Consider the following 12,388-nt stretch of genomic DNA (forward strand, 5'->3'; position numbering starts at 1 on the left):
TTCTTCCTCTTCTTTCTTCTTTATCTTTTCTTCCCCACTTTTCTCCCCTTCCGCTATTCCGCCCTTAGCTATCTGTACCTTACTTAAGCCTTAAGGAGACTCGATGTTGCTGGGTTGGGGTTAATGGATACAGGCTATTGTCCCGCGGGACCAGTTGTCACAGTCCCAAAAAGCCAGCTCAACATTTAGGGCACTTTGTCAGATGAGCATAGAATTGGCTCTCAGAAGTTCAACCGAACTACCAATTCAAGCAACCACAAAAACACCCATCTCACTTCCACTACGTTGCGACTTGTCACAATACATGGTCCAGCTTAATGGTACGTACCTGTTACTGTGGGGCTCAGCCACACTTCGCCTTGCAGTGGAAAACCCTGAGACAGCATCTGACGACAAGGGTCCATGGGACATTAGCAAAGCCGCGGCGCCCTCTTGAGACTTGAACACGCTTGAATCCTGGGAAGCGTCTCAACTCTCACCACCTGTCATGATTACCAGATGTCCCATCTGCAATAGCTTCCAGACTTGGGCTATTGCCCAACCCACACGTTTGTGTCATATTCTACTTTCTTTTACCCCTCTGAGCGATTTGGCTGTCCTCGTGTTTTGAAGCTGTGCTGCACTCCTGGACCTTTATTTTCTCCACATTTGGTCAACCACCGGCCCGCACCGTGATTGAGAGAGCTGCAAAGTGTCCTCAACTGCGAGCGATTCTGCCGGAAACTAAAACCGCGGAGCCGAACCCCCCAAACTAATAAATAATAGCTTGTGCTGTGATTGTTCCATTGTTGGTCGCATCCTGCCATCTGTTCGACGCTCCAGGTCGTGCCCAGCAAGCCTGCTTCGACCGCTCAAGATGCGCTTGCCGTCGAGCTTCGCCGTACTTGTGGCCGGCTTAGCCCAGACGCAAGCCCAGTACCTCATCAATGAGCTCAGCTTCGGTCATGGCAGCAGGTAAATTGCTTCTTTTACGACCAGTCTGGATTGGATGGCTTGCATCTGCTGACATCACCGCGCAAAACTACAGGATAAGCCCCGAAGGAACACGATCGATACCGCATTTCTCCCTCCAGGGCCGACCCAATGTCCCCGAACTGCTGTCTAACAAGGTCATACTCACGCCCGTAGCGCCGGGGAACCAGCGCGGTGCGGTCTGGGGCGACAACACGCTCCAGCAGCAAAACTGGATCGCAGACGTCGAGTTCCGCGCCAATGGTCCGGAGCGGGGAGGTGGCAACCTCAACATCTGGCTTGTGAGGGATGGCGCGCACATCATCGGGTCGGACAGCGTCTACACGGCGGGGAGGTTCGAAGGCCTGGCGCTGGTGATCGACCAGCACAGCGGGTCCGGGGGCATGCTGCGCGGCTTTCTCAACGACGGCACGACCGACTACCGGTCGCACCAGAACGTGGACAACCTCGCCTTCGGCCACTGCACCTTCTCGTACCGCAATCTGGGCCGTCCGACGCAAATCAAGCTGCGCCACACCGAGACCAAGTTCAGCGTCGAGGTGGCCGGCCGTCTCTGCTTCGAGAGCGACAAGATCCGCCTCCCGAGCGGCTACCACTTTGGCCTCACGGCCGCCTCGGCCGACAACCCGGACTCGTTCGAGGTCTTCAAGCTGGTCGTGCTCACAGGGGAGAACAACAACGCCAACACCCACAACCAACAACAGGACTCCGGCAACAACCAGGGTGGCAGCGATTCCGCCGGCGGCAAGAAGCGCATGTTCTTCGGCCGCGGGGGCCAAAGCACTGTCGAGGACCCTTATGACAACGTCATCCCGGACTCGGAGGCCGAGTCCATCACGTCATCGAAGGCGCAGTTCGCCGACCTGCACAACCGGCTGCAGTCGGTCAACCACCACCTGTCCAGCATCTTCCGGTCGATCGCGCAGAATGCGGGGGTCGACGAGCAGCGGCACGCCGAGATGTCGGTCATGGTCGGCGAGGTCAAGGGCCTGCTGACGCGGCTCGAGAAGCTGGAGGTGCTGGAGCGCCGGATGGCCGACGTGGAGCGCGAGATGCGCTCGATGCACAACGAGATCAAGGGCCGGCTGGCCGACTCGGAGAACAGCATCAAGTACCACGTCAGCGACAAGCACGAGGCGCTGTCGCAGAAGGTCAAGGCGCACACCAAGAGCGGGCACACCAGGCTGATCCTGGTGGTGCTGGGCAGCCAGATGTTATTGATCGGCGCCTTTGTCTACTACAAGAAGAGAAAAACGTCGCCCAAGAAGTATCTTTGACTAAAAAGGGGCCGAGCAGACATTCTGGCCAGGGGCTTCATATCTAAGGTACATACATACAAAGGTGTGGCGATGTAAATGGGTTGGTTGCTGTGGTTTTACAGGATTGGATGCTCCATGTACTGTTGGAATCGGGGTTTGGGCGTTGTATGTTGCTGATTTTGGGTATTTGCTGCATCCCTTTGGGTTCGTAAGTAGGAGCAAGACATAACCTAACATACTGTAAATAGCCTGGCTTTATATGATATCCATCGACGTCGGCTTTCCGCCTGCCAACAGGATGGAGGTTCTGAGAAGACGCGGGATGTGGGTACATCTTATGTGCTTACTCTTCTGTCGTATGGCGAGAAAGATAGGAGACTGAAGGGTGGCAGAGAAGAAAAAGTGAGGTGTGTAAATTACCGTAAGATGAACTATTTGATACCTGACATGGGTGCCTTTGTTCAACTTCCCCGAGTTACACTACAATTGCATTGTACTAAAACCAAATCATACCAACTCTGAGACACGCCCCCACCTCCCCTATATCCAAACCCACAACCCCTTTTGTCCGTAAAAAAACATCGCAGAACGATACACACTAAGAACACTAAGCTGTACTTTTCGTTTACCCGCGGGCCTCGCGGATGATCCTGAGCATCTCCTCGCCCTTGGGCGCCGACGTCAGGTTCTCGTACCCATCCTTGGTGACCAGGATGTCATCCTCGATGCGGACACCTCCGACATCCCAATACCTCTCCAGGACGCTGGTGTTGATGTACTTGGCGTGGGTCGGGTCGTTGAGGAATCTACCCTGGATGTATTCGCGGCAGAAGTAGCTACGGTACAGGAAACCTTGGGTCAGTATTTCATACGCACTTAATAAAGGATAAGGGGATTAGAAGGTAACTCACATGCCCGGCTCGATTGTAACCACCATATTAGGCTCCAGACTCTGCCTACCTGTTTGCTCATATGCCGACTTTTCCGTGTCACCGTGGTACAGCAGAGCCAGCATATCGGCTGATACCCAACCCCGCTTGGGCGAGAGCTTTCCGCCATTCTTAAAGGTGTTCTCAGACACCAGGGGCGCCGAAAAGAGCAGCCGGTCCCGGCCGGAGACATCATGCACCTCCAGGCCGACGTGATGGCCCAGACCGTGCGGGAAGAAGGCCGCGACGGTGCCTCTTCTCATGATCTCGTCCGCGCTTCCACCGTGGAGGATGCCGAGGTTGATGAGTCTGTCGACGGCAATGGCGCAGGCAGTCTGCCGACGGAGTCTGTCAGCCCACTCTCCCCTTTTCATTTTTCCGGACACGGAAACCCATGGACCAGTCTCGGGGGTCGCCCAGGTTTACCGGTGTTAGGTACCTACCAGATGAAGCTTGTAGAACTTGACCCCCGGGCGCACCCCGCGGATGCACTCGGACTGCATCGCCTCGACAATCTTGTAGATGGCAGCCGCTTCGGGCGAGAAGGTGCCCGAGATGGGGAAGGTGCGCGTGATGTCGCTGGCGTAGCACTTCCACTCCGCCGCGGCGTCTAGAACCACGAGCTGGCGGCCCTTCAGCGGCTGGTTGTTGTCCTTGTAGTGCAGCGTGCTGCCGTTGATGCCCGACGCGGCGATGACGGGGTAGGCTTGGCTTTTGGCGCCCTGGAAGATGCAGCAGCCAAGAAACACGGACTCGATACCGCATTCGTTGTTGATATGCTTCAGTCGACGAAGCACCAGCTTGTGGGCAGCACTCTGTGGGATAAGATCAGCAAAAAAAGAAAAACACGGAAAGATAGAAAGCGGATGGCGATGATGGGCCTTACTGAGACAGCGTTGGCCCGCCGGATCATAGCAATTTCATAGTCGGTCTTAATAACTCGGGCCCTCTCTATGGCAGGTGCGAGCTTGGTCGGGCTGAGGTGCACCGTTTTCCTGCAGTGTCCGAGCGGCAGGGCCTGGTCTTCGCGCAGCACATAGAGTGTGCTCTCGGGAGAGAGGGACGCACACAGGGTCTCTTTGAGGGCGGAGATATACCGCACGTCGTCAACGTCCGAGCTGGCCAGGCACTGCTCGCGGGTGGGTGTTCTGCCGTACCACAGCACGGTCCGTGGATCTGTCCAGGGAATCCATAGGATGAGATAGTCCCGGCCGATGTCATAGGTGACGGCACACCCGGGAAAGTCGGCGCCCGTTATGTAGTAAAAGCTGAGACGGCGTTAATCCATAATAAATATGTGCTGATTGATGAAGGAAATCAGCAGTGCACCTACTGTCTGCGCTGGCGAAAGGCGGGGCCAATGTCCGAGTCCTCGTAGAGCTGCTCCTTCTGGCCAGCGAGATAGATCATGCCATCCGTGACCCCCAACTCCTTGGCTACCTTTCGCGCGTGTGTTTTTGCTACCATCAGGCGTCAGCACGGGGGGTTTGTGGCATGCACAGGGGGATGCAGTGGAAGGCATGGCGGCATACCTGGAAACTTGGCGAACTCCTGGTTCAGCGACGACGTTTGACTGCACGGCCGGGGAGTCTCCTCCGTCGTCGACTGGCGAAGGGGCTTAACCTCAATGCTTCTGTAAGGACAAGATCAGCACGCAAGCCTGCGTCACTGGGTGTGCACAGCTCTCGCCGCCAAGGGCTCGAACTCACAGCGCATCGAACTCGTCTATGACGACCAAGTCGTGATCGACTTCCATCTTTGGGTTGAGATTCGGTCTGGTTATTTAAAGATATGGAAGTGCTAGGTCCCAGATGTAGTGTTAGTACATATACATTGCATGATAAGACGATCAAAGCTATGGTTATTACGTGCGAAGGATGGTGACTAGGGACTTACAATTTGATCAAGCGGGAGAAAGAACGAAACGGATAGTGCAATGTCTCTATAGGACTCCAGAGAGAATGGTCAGTTCACTTCGAGGGAAGGATCGGGATGATAGGAAGGGCGGGAGGGGGAGTTAAAAGTGGAGGGGAGCAGATCAATGATGAGGTCAAACCACCTCCAGTGACAAAGAGATAGGCAAATATACGGATAGCGTCGGGCACATAGACCCTCGCACGACCCTAAAAATACCTAGTATAACCGCGTCAAGACGTATCTATGCGGAAAGGAGTTGAAGAAGTATAACAGATACCTCAGGTACGTTTCCGTAATTCTGTAACCTCCCTTTGTCTCTGTTGGAGGTTACGGTCCAATGAAGTTGAGAAGCTCCTACCCAAAGTGGTTGCTGCAAAGAAGTGTGGAACTCCCTGCCCTCTACTAACGGACGCGGTATTCAAGCAGGTATTGTAAATACGTAGTACTAATGCACATAGCTTGGTCGTATGTATTCTTGTTTACATGCATGACAGATTACTATATACAATACGACCCAGTTGCGCCCTTGGAACAACTTGACAAGCTTGGGGCGCGCCCAAGTTTTGGTGATGAGTTTAGGAATCAGGCTCTGGCTATCATGAACCCATTCCGAGTTGAACATAACCCAAGCTCACAACTACTGAACTCAAGCGTCGTCTATGAAATCTGATAGTCAATCGCTTCAATTGTAGAAGATGAGGTAACATACAGTACTGTACTATACGTGCGCCTGTAGCTATCGGACGATATACCACTAACCAACTCCGTAACAGTGTAGCACGTAGTGCGTTAGTATCTAAGCAGAGTAAATCTTATTCCCGACTCGTTATCTAAGTGTGCACTGCCGTGCGGTATACGAGAACTTGCGGTTCAGGTCATCATCACTGCACATCACATTATCAAGGGACGGGAGCCTTGGGCCCATCCCAAGCTCTTTCACATGTCATAGTATTCCATATCACCTCCTCGATAGTGTACTGTGTGAGCGTCACACATTTATCTTCCAAATTGCTTAAGCGGCGCCTTATGCCCTCATCCTCACACGCCATTCCTTTTCCCACGCCAGTCTATTTCAGGCACTATCGACATCGAGTTGGTGGTATCTCACAGGCTGTGCTTGTACCTGATATCTACAACCACTGGCACTGCAAGCTAAATTGCCGTAACCTTTCGCTGCCCCCGCTTTTCTCTCAAGCCATAACCCAAACTCTGGAAATCTATCCCAAACCTGCCCGGTTTTAAAGTAAGAGAAACTTGGCGGCGTTTCCTAACCCAAAACAGCCGGAACGTCCATGGTATAATCCTTCCTTTTCAATAAGAGACCAAGCATCGTTCCCTTTCCCTTCCTGCGTTCTATCCGTTTTTTTCCTCTTATTCGTTGGGGGGGTATCAAAAACGGGGGTTTCACTCACTAAAACAAGTCCCAAGACCCAAAAGCAAAGTCATTTCGTACATGCCAGGTCCCAAACCTAACCCCGGCCGTCGTCCCTCTCCAGACAGGGACCCGCGCGCCCTTCGGGGTCCATTTCGCTTTTCCGATGTTGGTAGTAGCCATCCAGCCTGGCGAAACCGCCTGGGTCTGACTTTCTGTCAGCATCTTCAGAGAGTTGATGGCCAGGCGTAACTGTCGGTGGGGCACGGACTTGACGTTTTTTCCTTTTTTCCCTCCCTCCTCCCCTTTCCTTTCTCCTTTTCGCCCCTTCACCTTCCTTCCTTCCATCCTTCCATCCAGCACACTTTAGAGGGCTTGCATTCACTGAAAGCCGGTGTTGCTCAGCATACCATCCCAATCTCCCTGAAAGCTGGGATCAGTCAGCATCTCGTCCATCATGCCGCCGGATTGCTGCTGGTGCTGCGGCTGATGCTGATGTTGATGCTGATGGTGCTGCGGCTGCTGGTGCTGCGGCTGCTGGTGCCCGTGGCTGCCATGATCAGGCTGCATGGCGAGCATCTGGGGCGAGTTATACATTTGCGCTGCCGCCTGGTGTAGCGCGTGTTGGTGGTGGGCTGCCTGCCTCTGGCTCTGTTGCATGAGATAGGAAGGGAGCGGGTCCAGAAGCTGGCCTTCAATGCCGTCATACATGTTCGGCATGTAGAACTGCATCGGGTTGTGAGCTTGGCCTGCCCCCGCCTGCGGTGGCTGGCTGCCCGGGTGGTGGTGGTGGCTGGCGGCGTCCACGAGCGGCTGGTTCGGATAGGCGAACGGGTCCTCCGAGGGGAACATCATGGCGTCCACCTTGTACAGCGAACTCGCGGGTCCTGCTCCCGCAGCTTGCCCGTGCGCCTGGAAGGTGGTGGTCTGGGCATGCTGCTGCCGGTGCAGGGTCTCTTGAGGGCTGCTGGCGTCCGAGCCACCTCCGGCCAGGGGCATGTTCAGGGGCAGGATGTCTTGCAAGTTGGTAAACGTCTGCCCGGCAAGACTGCCATGCTGCAGGCCGATGGTATCGAAGGAGGACGTTCTCTGCGGGGGGCCTCGTGCTTCTCGCCGAAGCAGCCCGACGGTCGGACGGATCATCTCCTCCGACCGGCGCTGGGGTGTGCCGTCCTGCAGATCCGGGCGACTCGGCAGCGTCACGCTGCCCGCCCGGGATCCGTGCGTTGGAGCGGGAGCCGATCGCTTCTTTGTCGGCGTTGGGCGGGCGTTCTGGTTCTTCAAATCTTTCAACCGCTCCGGCAGTTGCTCGAAAAGGGGCTAGAAGACACGACACACTGTTAGCCCGCCATCATCTCCTAGTCGACAAGTCAGAAGAACTGCGAGGGGGGAACCGAATTTACGTTGAGTGCGCTCGTGATACGGTCGGCAGCCAGACTGCGCTGGGCAAGACTCGCGATGGCGTCCCTCCCTGCCTGGGCGTCCGCCAGGATCTCGGCGGACCCTGGCTTGTCCGGATTCTCCAGAACGAAGAACACGAGGGACAGGATCGCAAAGAACTTGGTGTAGAGGATGAACCAGTACGGCCCGATCAGCGCCGCCTGCTTCCGGATCTCGATCCCGATGTGCACGATGTTCCGGGAGACGGTGATTCCGGCTGCCGCGCAGTTGTAATAGCGGTCTTCTACCTTCTTGCCGGCGGCGAAGCGCGGCGAGATGTAGTGAAGGAACGGCCTGTAGAGCATCATCTGGACATGGGCGTAACTGAACCGCAGGAGTGTCCGAACCCTGCCGGCGGGCGGTCTTTTGTCAGCGATCTCATGAAGCAGGGGAGGATCGAATAACAACACACACCGGATGACCTCGATCGGACCGTCGTGGCTCGGCCGCCAGTACTCCGGGAGCTGCGATTGCCATTCCTGGAGTTCCGCCTCAATGGCCTGGATCCGGGAGTAGTTGATCATGAACGTCGTACCGGCCCGTCCCGGCTTGACGCCGTCGTCCATCGCCTTCATCGGATATATGTCCCTGACCACCTTGGCGAGTATCCGCATGAGCCGGTTGTGCGCATTGAACGCCTGGAAGAAGGACGGCGTGCCGGGCGGCGGCATACGGATCGTCTCCCTGGTGATGTACTCGTCGTCGACCTCGGTCGGCAAGGGCTGGTCGACGTCCTCGTCATGCAGCAGCAGAGGGAAACCCAGGATGGCGGACACGTAAAAGTCCATCTGCCGCACGACGTGGAATACCCGCCGCCTCGTCTCGTCCTCGATCGGCGTGATTTTCTCGTGCGTCAGATGGCGATGCAGGCCCATGCGCAGACAGGATCGCAGCGCGATGCCCAGGAACGCGTAGCAGTCGCTGATGTTGGACGTTGCCTGCAGAAACAGGATCATGTAGACGAGCCCCTGAAGGGAAGCCATGTCGCGACATTCTGCCACATCTTGCAGGATCAGCCGCGCCGATGTGTAGTACTTGACCCTGGAAATAGGTGGGTCAGCCCGAGAAATAAAAAAAAAGGATAAAACGGAGAAATAGAATTGGTCACCGGCAACCGTTGTCTCACCCTTCATCCACCGCCGACTTGTACGTCCCGGGGCCGTCCGGGGCATTGCCGTCGCTGTCCTGCGAGACGTTATACACGCACCCCAGCGCCAGGACCGAGTACAGCAGACCCAGAAACCGGTGCTCCTCGTGGCCCCACGACTCCTGGGGCGTTGCGTAGAGCTTGTCCACCATCTCGTTGAAGCTGGGCCGGTGCACGATGCGGAGGAGACACGTGGCGCACTCCAGGGAGTAGTAGCACAGCGTGCGGACCCTGTCGAGGGGCGGGAGATCGTAGATGCTGGGCACGGCCGACGACTCCCAGGGCGACGCGGCACTCGGCCGCGGCGAGTCGAGGCTGAAGAGGCCCGGCGGTAGTGCCGGCCGCGGCAAGAAGGGGATGCTGTACTCGTTCCCCAGCAGCGTCTGAAAATACTCCTTCATGCGCCGGAGGAAGACGGCGCCGGACGAGATGCCGTGGAAGTCCCATTCGCCGCTCTCCTTGAGATCCAGCTGGCCGATGGACTCGATCATGGACATGATCTGCGGGTCCTCGCCGCTGCCGTCCTCGCCCGGCTGCTCCTTGACCGCCCCCATCTTCAGCTCCATGGCCCGGGCCCGGGCCCGCTCCCTGTTGCGGAACTCCTGCTGCACCGCCGGGTCCAGGTTCGGGTCGGTAAGGTCCACGTCCGGCATGAACTTGCGCAGCAGCGTCTCGGCCCGCCGCAGCCTCGCTTCCAGCGCCTCGATGTACTGCGGAGCCGGGTTCCTGCGCCGGTTGGACGGCTTATCGTAGGTGCATTCTGCGGAACCGGTCAGCACAGGCGAGCCAAGGGGGGAAATGGGAATTAGGGAATGGGGGAGCCCTCAAGGGCTGGCGCTGCTACTACTATGCACAATACAATACAATACAATACAATACAATACATACCATAGCTGTAGACCGAGCAGTGCGTGCACGGCTGCTTGCCATCGCACTTGATCTTCTTCCGGCGGCACTCGTCACAGGCCCTCGTCACCCTGCGGCGTTTCTGCAGCGGCATGCTCGGCACCTCGTTGCTACCGCCGTCCTGCGCCCCCGATGCATCCTCGGACTCGGGTTTGACGGAGCCTTGCGCCGGCGACTTGGCGCTCTCGGAGGGGGACGCAAATTCGTCCGGGGAGGAGCCGGCAGACTCATCGTCGGAGATATCGGGCGTATTGGCGGAACGGGAACTCTTGGACCCCATCATCGCCATCCTCCTCGCGGTGCTGCTGGGCCCGCCGGAACGCGGCGTCCGCGAAGCAGGCCGAGCTGGGCGTGCGGCGGTGCCCTCGTTGGCCGGTTCTGGCGGCATTGCTGTTGTGTCCTCGGTGTGGTGGTGAACGCGGCGGGATAGTTCACCGAGGTGCCTGATGGGTTCCCTCCGTGTGGATCTCTTGGTGCCCGTCTCCGTCTCTTGATGAGATGTCAGGACGCGGTGCGCATGTCTGATATCCAGGGGGGCGGTCCGCTGATGGCCAGTGTTCGCACGCCGCAGCCAGAATGCTAGTGGTCGGAAGCGCGCTTGACAGCAGAAAGAGGTTGGGGGAGAGCTGGCACATCGGTCGGAGAAGTCCGATGAAGCTTCAAAAAGCCGTGTGGGTTATTCACGCCAGACCTCAGCCTCCCAAACACGGGGAGGGGGTGGCTCTACGGAGCAAGGACCTTTCTCGTTTGAGCCGACACCCTGTCCTAAGGGACCCCGAGTGCCAGTGAGTGAGTGTCTCTCCCCGGGGCCGGGTCCGCTGGGGGCGCTGGGATCGCAGAACAAGTGGGTATGCAGGCGCGACAGGGGTAAAGGAGGAGGGGGGTTTTCGCTGCGCGAAGGAAGAGTCTTGTTGTACGTAGTCGTGTACCTATCGCAAACGCGCAGCGTATTACCTTGCATCGAGCAGGAAGCAAGACAGAAAGAAGTAGTCGGGGCGTCAGGGGCCGGTAGGCGCCCCGCTGTTTTCCCGAAGGCCCTTTCCCGGGACGGTTCGCAAGAGCGAGGGAGGGGTTGCCGGTGCCGTCTCCGAGCAGCGATCGAGCGAGACGAGGACGCTATAGGTTAGGAGACGGGCGTCGACGATGCTGATCTGACCCCTGAGGAGAGTAACTATAAAATCATAAATAGAAGGAAAAGTAAGTCCCGTGACAATCGACGATCTACGCGGGCTCAAAGGCTACCAGTTCCCGGTCAAATACGAGCAGGAGCACCGATAGAGAGAGAAGAAAGCGTCAAGCCCACCTCAGCTCCAGTCACATTCGAGGATCCCAGCATCAACAGTTGTGTGGTTGGATGGAAGGGAGTTGGGAAAGGTGTGTGGAGCAGCTACTGTATGTATTGTACAGCTTGTACATACATACATATAGTGTGTATACGCAGTAGGAAAGTATCCATGCTGCCCACTAGTGAGCCTTGCGCTGGCGTTCGCTGCGAATCCCTACATTGACTCCGAGTCGTGCGTGCCCCGAGCTCCGCGCCTGGGTGCGCCAACTGTAAGTTGAGGGAGCTTAGTCGCCGGCTGCCTGCGCGTTTGTTGCGAGCCCAAAGACCGCAGATGCTGGACGATTGCTTTCGGCTGCGCTGGGGTTCCGTTCCCAGCTCCGAGCCGTTCGGCTGCCTCCCAATGCTCATATGCCTGTACATATGGCTCCTTGGGTTGTCTGGCGCAAATCGAGGCCCAAGCCATGTCGGATGATGAACGCTACAAAATAGTTAGAAAACCACCGAACGGGGCGGCGGCTGGAGCGTGGCATTAAGTCGAACAGCATTCGTACCGCGGATTCGACGGGTATTATCGAGCTCCGCTCCACATTCTTCCGCTCTCCCAGACCAGGTATCCTTGGCTCTGTTGCCCTTCCATGCGTGTTCTGCTGCGTGTTCTGCGGCAGGAGGACCCTGTGAGCGCACACCGGCGAGTTCTCTTCAGGGACCCGAGAGCGAATCCGGCGGTAACCTTTGTCCACTCAGTGCTGAGCCTCTGACTCCCCGGGGCGTCTCCAGTGTCGTTGCTCCAGCCAATATCGTATGTATTCATGGTTACATGGTTATCCAACGAGTCCGGCTTTATTCCCGGGCCGGGATGGGCAAGCGAGAAGCGGGAGTGGTCCGCTCATTGCTAATGGGAGGGGCACAGAATTCTGATGGTTTGATGAACTGCGGCCTCCGAGAACGAACCGGGGTGTGACCTGAAGGGTTGGGGACACTGTGGGGCACACCGTGCTAGAAGAAGACGCGGATGGAACCACAGATCCATGGATGTTCCGTACTTTGCGAGGCGCACCTTGACCCTGGACTAACCGGCAACGTATTCTCTTAAAAATGATCGTAAATAGGAGCCCTAGTAGGTGTAGTGGCAGCTAAGAACATTCGTCCGTAGAGTGGTTG

At 56.9% G+C, this 12,388-nt stretch overlaps 3 protein-coding genes across 3 annotated transcripts; 1 reads left to right on the plus strand and 2 right to left on the minus strand.

Annotated features, from left to right (window-relative positions):
• Window positions 1-856: 856 nt before the first annotated feature.
• On the plus strand, window positions 857-2,249 carry B0T15DRAFT_404468 (concanavalin A-like lectin/glucanase domain-containing protein; the record flags this gene model as incomplete). Its single annotated transcript, XM_062865254.1, has 2 exons — window positions 857-954; window positions 1,028-2,249. The coding sequence occupies 2 exons, from the start codon at window positions 857-859 to the stop codon at window positions 2,247-2,249; spliced, it is 1,320 nt and encodes a 439-aa protein (XP_062717958.1).
• Window positions 2,250-2,676: 427 nt separating this feature from the next.
• On the minus strand, window positions 2,677-5,183 carry B0T15DRAFT_295314 (peptidase M24, structural domain-containing protein). The gene is made up of 8 exons (XM_062863757.1): window positions 5,057-5,183; window positions 4,870-4,960; window positions 4,693-4,793; window positions 4,494-4,620; window positions 4,047-4,428; window positions 3,604-3,975; window positions 3,143-3,495; window positions 2,677-3,067 (listed from the first exon to the last, which is right to left on the minus strand). The coding sequence occupies exons 2-8, from the start codon at window positions 4,914-4,916 to the stop codon at window positions 2,857-2,859; spliced, it is 1,593 nt and encodes a 530-aa protein (XP_062717959.1). The 5' UTR covers window positions 4,917-4,960; window positions 5,057-5,183; the 3' UTR covers window positions 2,677-2,856.
• Window positions 5,184-6,824: 1,641 nt separating this feature from the next.
• B0T15DRAFT_295529 (fungal-specific transcription factor domain-containing protein) lies at window positions 6,825-10,474 on the minus strand. Its single transcript, XM_062863758.1, has 5 exons — window positions 9,925-10,474; window positions 9,016-9,796; window positions 8,304-8,930; window positions 7,853-8,237; window positions 6,825-7,769 (listed from the first exon to the last, which is right to left on the minus strand). The coding sequence occupies exons 1-5, from the start codon at window positions 10,328-10,330 to the stop codon at window positions 6,831-6,833; spliced, it is 3,138 nt and encodes a 1,045-aa protein (XP_062717960.1). The 5' UTR covers window positions 10,331-10,474; the 3' UTR covers window positions 6,825-6,830.
• Window positions 10,475-12,388: the final 1,914 nt, after the last annotated feature.

Source organism: Chaetomium strumarium, assembly GCF_033439665.1.
Source record: "Chaetomium strumarium strain CBS 333.67 chromosome Unknown B0T15scaffold_7, whole genome shotgun sequence".
In the NCBI taxonomy this organism is placed as follows: Eukaryota; Fungi; Ascomycota; class Sordariomycetes; order Sordariales; family Chaetomiaceae; genus Chaetomium; species Chaetomium strumarium.